At 35.4% G+C, this 14,158-nt stretch overlaps 1 protein-coding gene across 4 annotated transcripts in view; it reads right to left on the bottom strand.

Annotated features, from left to right (window-relative positions):
- Positions 1 to 4,909: 4,909 nt before the first annotated feature.
- EEIG2 (EEIG family member 2) overlaps positions 4,910 to 14,158 on the bottom strand; it is a 36,575-nt gene continuing 27,326 nt past the window's right edge. The window contains exons 7-11 of one of the 4 annotated variants that reach the window (XM_067538330.1): positions 13,907 to 14,002; positions 12,070 to 12,256; positions 11,840 to 11,967; positions 11,328 to 11,397; positions 4,910 to 9,507 (exon numbers count right to left, since the gene is read on the bottom strand). In XM_067538330.1, coding sequence (XP_067394431.1) covers positions 9,465 to 9,507; positions 11,328 to 11,397; positions 11,840 to 11,967; positions 12,070 to 12,256; positions 13,907 to 14,002 — 524 coding nt within the window. In that variant the 3' untranslated portion in view covers positions 4,910 to 9,464. Of the gene's footprint in view, positions 9,508 to 11,214; positions 11,398 to 11,839; positions 11,995 to 12,069; positions 12,257 to 13,906; positions 14,003 to 14,158 lie in introns of those variants that run through there. The other 3 variants (XM_067538327.1, XM_067538331.1, XM_067538328.1) reach the window with 3 other exon arrangements.

The raw sequence follows: 14,158 nt of genomic DNA on the forward strand, positions 1-14,158 counted from the left end.
CTATTTAATTAGTGCAGAGTTCAGTATCATTAGCTTGTCCTTTCTTTGAAGATATCTCTGCTACTCAGTGGCTGTAAGACACATTTAGGAGATACTAGGTCTGTTAGGATTTTTCTTTTCCTTCTTTCTTTCCCCAGTTTTTGTTTTTCCTTATTGGTATTTCTTTACTTAATTTACTTAGTAGCCTGCTCATTTAAAATAGGGAACAGGAGGTTGTGGCAGAATTGGAACAATATTTGCCTTGAATGTAATGTCAAATCTAATTACAGTGGTGCTTATGGAAATATGGTTACACTTCTTGGAAAGATCATCCCCTAATATTTTGTTTTGTAAATCCAGTAGGAAATTGGTCTATGTGAATATTGGGCTGGCTGCCTTTATCTCAAAGGATTTATACTCCAAAAAACTTCACTTCCACATAACAGGACTGATTACTTTTTCCTTCTATATAATATTCACTTTTGGGAATTAGTATTGGATGTTAACATCTTAAAGAGAAAAGAAGGAATCTAAAAATAATTTGTGTCTGTGATGCTGTTCATGGGAAGACCTCAAACCACCTTGTAAATGTTAAGACCTACAAATCCGTGTGAGGTAGGTAAGTAAGCCTCTTTGTAAAAGTATTCAGACTGAAGCAAAGAGAAGTCGTGACTTGCCCAATCTGTTACAGTAAATCAGTGGTAGAGCCATGGCTTAGGCTATGTCTACAATACCACTTATGTCAGTATAACTTAAGTTGCTCAGGAGTGTGAATAAGCCACTCCCCGAGCGACATAAGTTACACCAACCTAAGAACCACTGTGGGCAATGCTATGTTGGCTGGAGAGCTTCTCCTGCCAAAATATCTACTGCCGCTTCTTGGGGCGGATTAAGCAAGTTGGCAGGAGAGCTCTCTCACCTTGTTAGAGCGGCTACACTAGAGAGCTTACAGCTGTGTCGCTGTAAGCTCTCTAGTGTAGCTATAGCCTTGTATTAATTTAGCTTATGTTGGTAACTTACTGATTTAAGTTAAACTGATTCAAATATGTCTACATTATGGGGTTTGTATTGGTTTAACTAGAGCAATTTTAAAATTAAACTAATGTAGTTATTTAGTACAGTGAAGCCTTCCCTTAGAATTTCCCATAATGATAAACAGGACTCTTCATAATAATCAATTTTATTTTAGATGTTTTAAATATAGGCATTTGCATCAACTTCCAATTTAAAATCTGGGCCATACAATCCTAATATTATAAATAAGGAAGCCAAAGGGAACAGTGTACAGAATAAAAATTTGTCTACATGTGACACTGTCATTGACCAGGAGATGGCACACTTCTCTAAGCAGTCATTGTTTGAGGGGGGCGGGGTCAGGTTAAACTATCTAAAACAGTCTGCCTTGATACAATGTTCTTATTATACTTACCTTTTTTGTAAAGCCTTTGAGATCTATAGATTGAAAGCACTATATGAGTTAACTACTCTTCCTATTATGACAATCACTGTGTTTGTAATAGGTCTCTTCCTATTTTTAATTAATTTAAAGCTATTACAATCTCAATTTTACAGCTATTTTGAATCTGCTAATGGATGGAAAAATCATGCTTTATCCTTAGCTTTATTTCTGTAATGCCACAGAAGTCAGAGTTTACGACCTGGCAGCTGTGTTAAGTCCCATAAGTTGACTGCATAGTTGGATTGCTGTCTGAATTTGGGGGAAACGAAAATGGGTGGTGGAAAACTAGCCAAAATATTAGAATGAGGTTGGTTGTGTCCAAAGGAAAAAGGAAGCTATTTTAGGCATGGTGTGTGGCATGAAATAAAATAACGGGTGGAGGGAGAGTGTGTGGGGGAAAGAGAACAATAAAGGTAACAGGAAAAGAAAGCTAAGATAGATGCAAGAGCAGAGTAGTGAAGAATTTTGAATGTGGAGTTAATGAGATGTGTTGAGAGGAAGCTAGTAGGGGTTGAATGTGGTCAGAGCAACTGGACGGGATGTTTTGGCTGCTATGTTTTTGGCAGACTGTAGCATACTGAGCATATAATATTTGTAGGATATAGCACAGGATTCAGTTGTCTTCCTGGTAATGTCCTGTCAAGCTACATCTAATTTTGACACTAATAATATAGGTAAAATATCTAGTTTAGTATATAATACCATAGAAGAGAAGGGCTCTCTACTCCTCACATTATGTTGTGCAGGAAGCACTCCTGAAAAACTCTATTTACAGCTTGTTCTGTACTCTAACGTAGTAATCCTCTCATCTTACTCCCTCTGACATGCTGTCCTCCATTTTGTCTTTAAACTATAAATTATTTGGGAATTTGTCTGTAAAGTACTGTGCAAATGGATGTTGCTGCATAATTTATTCTCACACTATGCCTTTGACCTGCAGTGTCATTTTCACTGAGAATTTTCAGAATAAACCTCTCTTAGAAGCCTGTGGAGTTAATGGTCACATCTCCAGAGCTTTCCCAAACAAAAAATCCTCACTGTTAGCATGAAAATTGAGTTCTACACTATTTGTTCCTTGCTTTGGGTGTGTTTTGAGGGAATTAAATATGTATATTACAAAAGTTCTCCTCCCCAGTACTTTGTCATTGTGATTATATTGACAGGATGAGGTTTGGATTATCCAATTATGACTGGGTTTTTAAGTTTGTTTGGGTTGGTTCCTCCTTTCAAATGAGCAGAAAAAACAGTTTACTTGACAGAATATTTCTTATTAAAAATATACTATATGGTTTGCTTTCTTGTACATAACATAATAAACGAGCTAACTTGAGTTAGTGTGTAGTTAAATGGGAAAACATTTTCCTTCCCCCAAAAAAGTAAATTTGTGCCAGCACCTAGTGTTAGACACATCAGTAAGGAAGAATATTGACTACCTGCGAGGAGGTGGTAATTGAGCCCTGAACACAACACTGTTTCCAAATGTAAGAACAATCTTATTTGTGATCACTAAGTGTACGTAGAAGTGTAACTTCCACCTTGGACCAATCTTAAGTGGCTAATTTACAAAACTACACAAGTCTGAGGGTGTATGTACAGTATTTGAAGTCATGTAGCTTTTGAAGAACATCAGCAAAAAAGAACTAAATTATACCAAAAGAATACATTTTAAGAATTAAACTAGCAGTCCTCATTAATCCTGCTGGTTACTGTCTTTGATACGGAAAGGTGCTGTATGAGAATCTTCTGCCCCACGCATTGCAAACTTCATGTATGTGCTAGCTCTGTGAAAAATTCCAGCGGAGGTGGGATTAGTGTGCAGCTATTTCTATAATCACTAGATTATCTAGGCTGTGCCATGAGGATGTGTATTTTAACACACAAACCAGTAGAGTAATAAATCACTTCCCACTCTTCCTGATGACAAATTTTATCCATGTGTGGCATGTCTGACATGGGAATGAAGTAAATGCAAGATCCGGTATTTCATGCCCCTTTTACCCGTGCCATAGCAATCTTTTTCTTGCCCTCCCTTCATCACTAAGTTAGTGTATACACTTATGCATATTTCTTGTTCTTTAGTGGTGGCCTCTTCCTCCTTCTAACTCCAGCATTAAACTTAACTGTAGTAATGATCACTGTACATCCTATTATATATACACACAAAACGAAGGAAGAAAGCGAGTAAAAATAAGGGAGAGCAGCAGAGGTGGCAGCAGCTAAAAAAAACACAACAAAACCCACAACACAAACTACCAACCCTGCCCATACTCAACAAGTTGGTTGGTGCCCAGCTATTTTTTTACAAATGTGTCTTGAGAAGACACTCTGCTTTAAAGTACTTAACAGGAGATGAGTTTGAGATTTCTTATGGCTAGTAATAAATCAATATACTTTTGGATATTTGTTTATTTTACTTGGTATAACCAACTATGTTGTAACAATTTAATTCTTCACTGTGCAAGGGTAGCTGGAATGGACGCTATTGCTAATATAGCCAGGCATTATTTTCACAATCTGTCTGTAATAGTTACCTATGGCCCTAGCATCAGTTCTGAGTTTTATATTCAAGAACAGTGTTGTTGTGCTGTCATAAGTAATGAGAGTGAAAGAAATACTAGGCTTAAAACTCACTTTTTTAGTAAGCTTCAATTATATATCCAGCAAAGATTGTTTATTTAAATAAATTGTGAATGGCAAGAAATTATACTAAAAAGGGAAAAAGTGAGAAAAGAAAAACTGGCGAGTTTTATAAAGAAGGGAAAATGGGGTGGTAAATTAACAGCTATACCCAGTATGTGAAGGATTTTAAAAGGAGCAGGGTTTTAAAAAAATTAGCAAGTTGAGTTGTGTGCTTAGATGAAGAATGTAAAGTGCTGGGTCCTACTATAAATTTCTGCTTACTTGTATGCATAAATGGTTGGGCTCGGTTTTAGTAATCATTCAGCTTGACAGCTCCAACTTTTCCAAATCATTTGTGGAAATGGTGCTGTTCTCTTTTGTAGTGAGCAGTGGGATTTGGGGGTCCTAAGAGTCAGTTTAAATATATATTTTAAAGATGTCAACTGGGTGCATATAAGGAATGCAGCCTTTGGCAGTGTATCTTTAATGTGACCTGCTTGGCACTAAAATGTACATGTTGTGCACCAATAAGATGGAGATTTAGCCACTTCATTGTGCAATATTCATTTGCCTATTAGGATGAGGTAGGTGTTTCCTCGAGTATAAACAAAATTCTTCTGGGCAAGTGATAAATGTGTATTTTCCCCAAACAGTCAGGAGACAAAGCAAAGAATTCTCTGCCTATTTGTGGTCAGAAGAGGGAACACCTGGAATCCATCCCAAAACCATTGAGAATGGTTTCTACTAGTCCTTCCCAAAAAGGAAAATCTGCATTTTCCCTTACTTTATAGTAGACTAGATTCTTTTAATCTCAACAAGCACTTGTTTAAAAAAAACCAAACCATTCCAAGCTGAAGATTGATTTTTTTATTGACTGAGGACATTTTTACATTACAAATTTTACCATTTAAAAAAAAAAAAAAAAACCCACACATTTAACTAGAAGTCAGTCTCTCTAGATTTCATTGTAATATAGCTTTCACAATAAATACGAAGGTCATTCTCCAAGTATAAGAGACATACTTTAAGGAATCACTTCATGGAGTTTTGCTGTTAAGTGTAAACAATAAACCAACAAAATACAGTGCTTTATTCAAATTTGAACATTACATACAAAATGTTTCCTTCCTACTAAGATTTTAATGGCAGGAGGACAAAATTACTTCAATCAAGACAAACTGCCTACTTCATGGGCTTCAGCTATCTGTGTATTTGAAAATAGAATTAAAAGCTGAATTTACCAGGTAATGGTACTATGCATGTGTTCGTACAATACATTTTTTCACAAGGCAGCCTTCAATTACCCATTTTCCACAAGTAAAAAAAGATTGTGAGCCTGTCACCATCTATTTCCTTGTTTTTGACAAGTTTGTCAAGACATGCACCAAAATCCAAATTGAGAGTAGCATAAAACCACATTTACAAGTTATATATGCAGTTTGGCTTTCAGTTATATAGCTTGCTGTAATAGTAATGAGTTACATAAAAATGCAAAATATGCAACAGAAAGGGAGAGGTAATTACTACTTAATTTCTTTGCACTGAAACAGTAGTAATATTAATGTTATTACTCACTTAATACTCAAAAATCCTGCTGGGGGACATAATGGATTTTGCATGAATGCTTGTCAAAATTAGGTATGGAAACCAGATAATACCAATGGCTTAAATACTTGTAATGTTAACACTAAAATCTGTACTTTTGATACACTATATGATTCATGATGCTGAGTATTATTTCAGCTCTTAAGCACAGAACCAACACACTAGTTTGCAGTAACTCATGCTGTATCTCATCCAAAGGCTGGACCCATTGGTGTCAATGCAACCAAAACTACATTTTGCAACAGTTTTCTAGGTTCTATGGAAAATTCTAAATGTTTAAGGTTCCTCTGAATTAACTGACAATGGCACTTCTTGCTGAAGGAATAGTTGTTGACATACCATTATTTCAAAATAAGTTAGTTCCAGACTAGGTTACCTTCAAAGTAAGTTAGCCTGGCATTAAGTTTAATGCCATGTTGTGCCATGCAGTTGATGTTCAGTCAGTAGACCCTGACAAGATCCGGGTTATTACAGGAGCCCTGTTTATTTTTGAAAAACAAATGAAGTAAAATGAAGAACTGACTTCATTTCAGCACTGTTTTGCAAAACCAAGGAGTACTACTATTAAAAACTTATTAAAATGATATTCCAAAAAAGGGGCCAATATAGAATTAATCTTCTGACACTTTCAACGTTAACTCTAAGTAGTACATTTGCCTTTTCAAGTGAAAGGACCATTTAACTTTTGTTCTGAACACTGACAGAAATAGCAGATATAGCAGCCCAAAACTAAAAGGTGGTTTTGCAAACATGCTTTATTGAAGTCAAGATAAAACAGCACTCCCCAGACATTTAAACTTTAAGCCATGAATAATTTTGCAGTCAGAGAACCATGGTGTTTCAGGAAAGCCAGAGGGCAAGGGGGGTTTTTGGTTACTAGATTATTAAAAATGTATATCCTGAGTATTTTAACTGAGTATCTGAAACGAACCTGCTTTGTGGCACCACAAACTTGTTTTCCTCTAAATGATAATATTATGGATTTAGCATCTGTCCTTACAAATTATGAATATAAATATGCATTGTACATTATTTTAAAAATATGGATTCCTTTATTTTAAGGAAAGAATCGGTAGCAGCCAGCTCCTATTCCTCAAATTCTTTAAGGACACTTCAAATTCTGCTTTGTGCACTTAATATGTCTTTTACAGTTGTACATTTTTAGTAAAATCTGGTAAATGTCTACAACAAATAACAGGCTTGTAATATTAGCTGAAGGATTGGATTAATAGATTTAACATTTAAAAAAAGCAGACTATGCTGAAGAAGGATGAAATAGCAAGATGTGATACTAGACAGCTTGCATTTAAAGAGATTGTATATATGAACTAGAAGTGTTTTAAAATTAGAATTACTTGTTTGTGGCAACAAGCAAATTATGGATCGCTTTACAGGAGGAGTAAGAAGTTGGTTTAAATCAGTGTGTGTAAAGCCAATGTTCTAAGTTACAGAAAAAAATGGGCCGGCCCTCCTGAAGTCCTGCGCCCCTTAGAAAGAGCTGTCAGCTAGTAGTGGTGTTCTTAGGCTCCATCATCATTCTTCATAAACAATTTAGAACTGCAAAATTTTGTCTTTCATAAAAATACCCTACATACTTTATTGCGGTGGTTTCTCAATTTTAATTCAATCCCAGAAACCTTATCAATATGTTCTATTCAAAATTTGGAAAACAGAAACTGGCATGTTTTATCTTTATTATGTAAACACAGTAATGGCAACTTTTTTTTATGAAAGGATCATTTTTACATTTCTTGTAAGCATAGTTTGTCATCTCTCCACACTCACCTTTAATTGCAGTTATTAGGAAGTTGCATTTTACCCATTAGAAAAGTAAATTAAAAAAATTACACAAACAGTGGGGAAATAGAAAAATACTCCTTTTAAGTACCATAATTAAGAAGAAATAGCTCTCATCTAACAGTATTCAACAAAATTTGAACTCTAAAGTTTCCTTTAAGCTAATGTAAATAAAACACTGAGTTCATTAATATTTTATACTATACACTTATGAAAAAGTAAAATCTATTTAAAAAAGCCATGTAAAACAAAGGTTTTCTTAATACAGCCTATGAATTAAGACTTTAAATTATACTTCCAGAGAAGTATCCTAAATATCAATTGATTCAGAGAAAAATTTGAAATCGTCAGAATGTTAAAGAAAAAAATGGCTACAGTATTGTTTTGATTCATTCAAACCTATCTGATCATATTCGTAAATTGTATGACTAATTTTCAGCAACACTAGGGTTTTTATGGCAATTTAGTACTAAAATACAGTATATCAAAACCTGAACTGTTAGATTGTCATCCCACCCAGAATCTTTTTTTAAAAAAATAAACAGATGCTTTTACAGTTGTCAGCAAAACAATTTTTTGTTAAAAGATATTTAATTTTTGTCTAAAACTAATATATTTCTGACCAAGTCATTCCATTTGTGCAAGTTCAAGTACAGTAAGTACATCTAGGTCTGAATTTTCATGCCTCAGAGTGAAGCTATGGACAGATAGTGACGCAGTTAGATTCTACACAAAAAAGATGAGTCCTTTGCCCAGAGGTTGATTTTTTTCCGACTGCAGCGTTCATGTATACTATATAAAGTGCTTTTGTTAGTAAATTACACGGATAGTAGTTAGTCTAGGTGTTCATTTATTCTTAAAAGCTTCATTCGGTAGTCTTCCCTCCCCATCTTCCGCCCACCCCCCCAGGAACGAGGCACCTGCTGATGTAAGTGATATACTACCCAGCTGTGAAGGGTTAAGCTAGAAAATGTGTTCTTAGTGTTAAGATGCTAACCATCTTTTACCAGACAGTACCATCCATTGAACTTCACGGTTCATGCGTTATTGAAGTCACCTTTAGAAGAAGCTTTTTTTTTGTTTAGACAGCTAAATCTCACTCAGATTCAAGTTTTAAACCCCAAACCATAAAATCATACTATTCTAAGGCATACGAGACCTGTTTGTTGAGTGCTTTACTGTGACTTGGTAATTCTGATATGAAATTTTAAATATTGTCATTTACATAGGGCCAGAAGTCTCACTGATGCACTTAAACTACCAGATTTTATTTACAAGTAGCAGCACATATTGTCTGATGTTATTAGACCTAGTCACTTGTATTTTACTTATATATTTGTCTCCATCATCTGCTACTCAACCTTACAGTTAATTATGCTCAATGCATTTGCAAGTTTAGTATTACTGAGGCAGATAATGATATATTTAAAACACAACTTACTTGTTTTCTTGGAAGCATTAAATCCCATTTTATATTAATTATGGCCTGACAGAAGGGGATTAGCCATTATAGCACTGAAATGGCAAGTAATATTTTAAAAGTTATTTATAAAGAATTATTTCTAATGGTAGAATTTAAGTTTTAAACTAGATTAATTTAAAACTGATCTTTTTTTTAAGGGGCTTCTTCTGAAAGCCAAATTGTAAAAACAGAACACATCCTCACTAACAAACTTCTATATAAAAAACTATATTCAAATAGATAGCATTTATCAAGTTTCCATAAGGTGTTTTACACTTAAATTACAAAAGCAATTATTCCACTAACATCAGGTAACTGTCACAACAATGGTTATGCACTTGTACAAGGCATACATAGCTAAAAATTGCTTTGATACTACTATAGATGTGAAGGAACTCAGACAATTCAGACCAAATGTTAGTTGGCCTTTTGAAAGAGTCCATCTCATCCCATTGCCTTTGATAATTGTTGGAATTAAATGAATACATCTTAATTATCCAGTCAGGAACTCTACAACTATTCTTCTGTTCAAATCCTGCTGTTTTAGCGTTTAATCACCACTTGTTCATATGTTCCAGATCCCACCCTAAAAAAATGGCAAAATGAACAAATTTTTCAGTTCTAATTTAAATGGAAGATAGTAACTAGTACTGAATACAGAACAATGGACTCTGTTGGCTTACACATTCAAAGAAACAAAAATATACATCTGGAAACATTTGCCATGGTGGAGTGTGTAAAACTGTTATAGTATAACTACAAACATGCAGGTTAGCAAGCACCCCATCATGCCATCCAGCAAGAACTGTAAATAAGAGCTTTTCATTTTATATATATTTATATATAATATTTATTTTCAGGGAAGAACAAGAGAGGGTAAATTAATTTACCATAGGGAAGTTAAAACAATTTCCTCAGCACATAGTGGTTACATATAACCCGTGGTTTAAGACACTTAGCCAATAAAGTTGTATTATTTACCAGAAAAGAAATAAAAGCGTTAGCCCCCTCCATCTGGTTACAAGGAGGCACCTGTAGTCAATAACTGGATGGTGTCACGGATTAGTCATTAGTCTTTGACTATGTCTATACAGCCCCACGGTGCAGACTAGGGGGTGTGAATTGCAGCATGCATCAGATTGTTGTGCTCTAGTTATCCTGTGTGGATGCTGCTGATATGAACTAAAAGGTAGCTAGTTCACATTAACATAGTCCTTTTTCAAACAGAACTATGTTAACACAAATTAGGTTTATGCCACCAGAGTCCCCACAGGGTAGTTAGAAGGCAGCACACTAGGATACACTAATTCAGTTCTGAACTGCGGGGCCACATCGCCCTGACACAGAATTAAGGCTCTTGCTGCCTTCCTCCTTGACCGACCGCACTATCACAAAGAGAAAGTGTGCTATCTGATCTGCAAAGTAGTCATTTGCTTACTTCTTCAAAATTACTCTACAGCAGCAGCATCCTACACTACAACAAAATGCTTACTTTGCCATTTTGTAATCTTAGGCAGATGAACTGGTATCTCTGTATCTAACATCAGTCTGACCTACATCCTAATAAAGGATTGATAGTTGACACTATATTAGGCATAAGATTACCATGAAATATAGCAATAAGCAATCCATTTGGGATTGCAAATCCTATTCTGTATTACTCAGATGCAGCCAAACCTGGAATATAGCATTCAGCTCTGAGCATTAATGCCAGAAATCAGAACTGGAGAGGTTTCAGAGAACAGCAATGATCTGAGAGGCTAGAAAGATTTAAGACAAGACATAAAAACATCTATATCTGTATAGTCTGCTTGTGAGATCAAAAATGAAAGAAGAGGGAAGGGTCTGTCTCAGATCACAAATATTTGAAGGATGAAAATATGGAGAAAAGATTTATTATATGCAAGTAAGAGTAGCAGCAATGGGATTAAACTGAAGGAAAATTAAACTGAGCATCAGGAAAGTATCAGAGTTTAGATACTAAAGAAATAGCCAAGTCTAATAGAAAAAAGGTTTCCTGAGACAAGATCAATTAGCCTGTGGAATAACTGGACACAGAGAAAGTCTGTAAGGCCAACATTTTCAAACCTGGATGCTTAGAGTTAGACATCTGAATCCATATTTAGACACCCAGACTGAAAAGTCACTTCCAAGATGCTGAGCAACCTCAGCTCCCAAATGTTTGGAACTTCTGAAAGTTAGATCACTGCCACATGGCTGCATAAATGTGGATTTAGGAAACTATAAGCATCTAAATTTGAAAATTTTGCCTTTATAATCCATATCACTGGAGTAATTGGAAAAAATGGAACTGGCATATATCTGAGACAAAATATTCATAAAAACCTAGTACAATATGCCTTTGTTTACTGGTACCTAGCAAATATTAATTGTTCAACTACATACCTATTGGGTAGATGATGACTTCCGAAAGAAGTACTCCCCCCAGGACCCACAAATAATCTCAGCCCTTCTTCTACAAAGCAAAGAATTAACATGTTTAAATATGACCTCTTCAACATTTTCATACAAATATTCTCTCAAGAATTTTTTAAAAGCCATTTTAAATCTCCTAACTTCGTAAATGATATTTAAAAATGTTTGCTTCTGAAAACAACTGGGAACTAATTATAATAAGCTGTGCTTTAGGGAAGGTAATTTTCTTGTAGGATTGTTTCTGCCCTTTGCTGCATACACTTAGTTGAAGCAATGGGCCCCAGGGACACAAAGCCCAACAATTTTCCTTCCCACACTCCTATCTGGAGACAGCATCAGCTAGGAGTTTTCCCAGCATTGTCTATAAACACTCCCTACCCACACTGGGAGTAGGAGCTGGGGGCGCATTCATTAAATTAGTACATTTGGGCCTCTACTGTACATCATCTTTTCAAGTTTTTACTTGTTTTCCCCATCTATACCTTCTGCACTGGAGTCTAAACTGAAGTCTTGACTCTGCAATATTTTTTCAACGATATCATCTGCATCAACTCTGGTGGCATCAACCCGCTTCAATTGTGACTCTACAGAGTCTTGCTTCACTGGATGTCTGTCAGGATAAAAACATTTAGAGATTCTAAAACTAATGGTCAATCTATTTAATGCAGAATATTGTCACTATAAGAACCCTTTCAAGTTATGTTAAATGTACCTGCTGAGTTTTTCTGAAGATATATCTTTAACAGGTGTATCAAAATTAGCATCATCTACTTTTGGCTCCGTCTCTTCACATGGCTCTAGAATACTTCCAATTCCTGTTGACGTACTTCCCACTGAGGTGTTTCTCCTATGGCAGAGCTCAGAAAAACTGGATGATCTGGAGTGACATGTGCTATACCCTAGTGGAAAACAGAGAAGAGCCACATTAGTTATATTATTGATGGCCAGGCCTGTGCTTTTCCCCAAACCTGAAAAGCACTATTTGGTTTGTTTTTCCTCTGAAGAGAGCCTACAAATGTTTTAAGAAAACACACACTCTATCCAATTCACTTAGTATATTTTACTTGGGAGTCTTTATCATACTTTTCTCTGCCTTCTTGGATGATATATATTTATCAGCTTGCACACATTCTGGGGTTTTCTTTTCAGATTAAGAAGGAAGAGTAAGTAGGAAAGCATTTTTCTGTGTGGATGACTAGCTATTATCAGGTCTTTTTCATATCTGACTCACTAATTTTGCCTTTATGGTCAGTGTTGGTTTTTTTCAGTTCTTCCTTTAAATTTTTTTTCTATTTCTTCACTGGAGCAAACATGCTTTGATAATTTTGTTCACATAAAAGAAGGATGAAACTTGATAAAGTTCAAGTCTTTCCCTTTCAGTATTTTATGGCATAATCACTGATTGATTTGCCAGTTTGTGGATTTTGAAGACAAAATTTCATTCAGGTGCATCATCTGATGTTGAAGAGCTGCTGTTGAACATAAGGACACTGCAACTATGTTTTGATGACAACAGCATAAAAAAGTGTCTTGCAGGTTTGTCTCCTCAGTGTTCTGCTCCACCACTTCAAGTAATTTAATTCAATTTACACATTTGATCTTGACTCAGAGTAATCTAGTTTTCTGCCTTTTGGGATAAGCATGAATCCTTTCTATCTTGCTCATTTACCAACTCTTGAAAACATTTTCATTTTACATTAGAAAAATTACTAGTTTTCATTACTTGATTTATTGAGTTGCTTCTTCCTTATCACTTCCTTCAACATTAAGTTGGTGGAGTCAGATAAAATTATACAGTCTGGTAATCACAGAACACTACTCTTCATTTGTGGTATGAATTAGCAGCTTCATGTCTACTAAAGTTAGAAAGAGAATCCACCATCTAGTGAATTCAACACTTTGAAAAATGAGAAATTAGGAGCTAGCCAGCTTTCTGCATAAATGTGTTATTAGATACTCTTCCAACCTTCCAGATATTGTTAGAGTCTAAAAAACTCAAGGGCTTGATTTTATAACTCTCCCCAATCCCATCTTCAACAGATTGCATGCATTAGTCATGATCCTATCGCCAATAACTCCACCCATTGTCTCCTAGCCTTTTAATTCTCATTTCCTATTAGACATAAAAACCCTGATGTTTTCACTTCCTTTTAACTTCTTAGGATGTCCAAAGCTTTCAGTCACAGATTAGAAACAGGTTCTAGCTTCAGTCATTTCTAATACAAGCTTTCACATACACTATGTCTATGTAAACATTTCAGACAGACAAAGTTAAAAAAACCCCTCTCTATTTTCCAAAAAAATAAGTCCCTCACAAGCTAGTAGGTGGGGTTTTTCTTAAGAAAAAAATAAACCCACACAAATCAAGATAGAACTGTTGGTAGTTTGGTTTTTAAAGGGTTCATAATTCAAAATCCCAAACTAAGCAGAAGGTTTCTTTTTTCTTTTTTTATGTACAACAAGCCTATTCACATCAAAAAATTTTGTGAAGCTGCTGAAATACAAAAGCTAATGAAAATAACTCAAAGGAATTCAACATCAACTTCTACCTGACAATTTTGATTGCTGGCTTGCATAGCTTGATGTTCTGGAATGTCCACATGCACCAAGTTCATCTGGGACAGACGCACTCTTTGCTGAGAGATCTGCAATAAATGGCAAATCAGAAAATATTGCTGAATCCAGCACTCAGCTCTGGCCTACAGTCATAATCCGACTGAGTTGTCATCAGATCTCACAAGATAAGTAGAATTGGGACTTGATGCTAGGTAGATAAGAAACCTCCAAGATGCTGCAAGAAT

The sequence above is a fragment of the Emydura macquarii genome, unplaced genomic scaffold (genome assembly GCF_026122565.2).
Source record: "Emydura macquarii macquarii isolate MOO-44397 ecotype Brisbane River unplaced genomic scaffold, CSIRO-AGI_Emac_v2 contig_480, whole genome shotgun sequence".
Lineage (NCBI taxonomy): Eukaryota > Metazoa > Chordata > Testudines > Chelidae > Emydura > Emydura macquarii.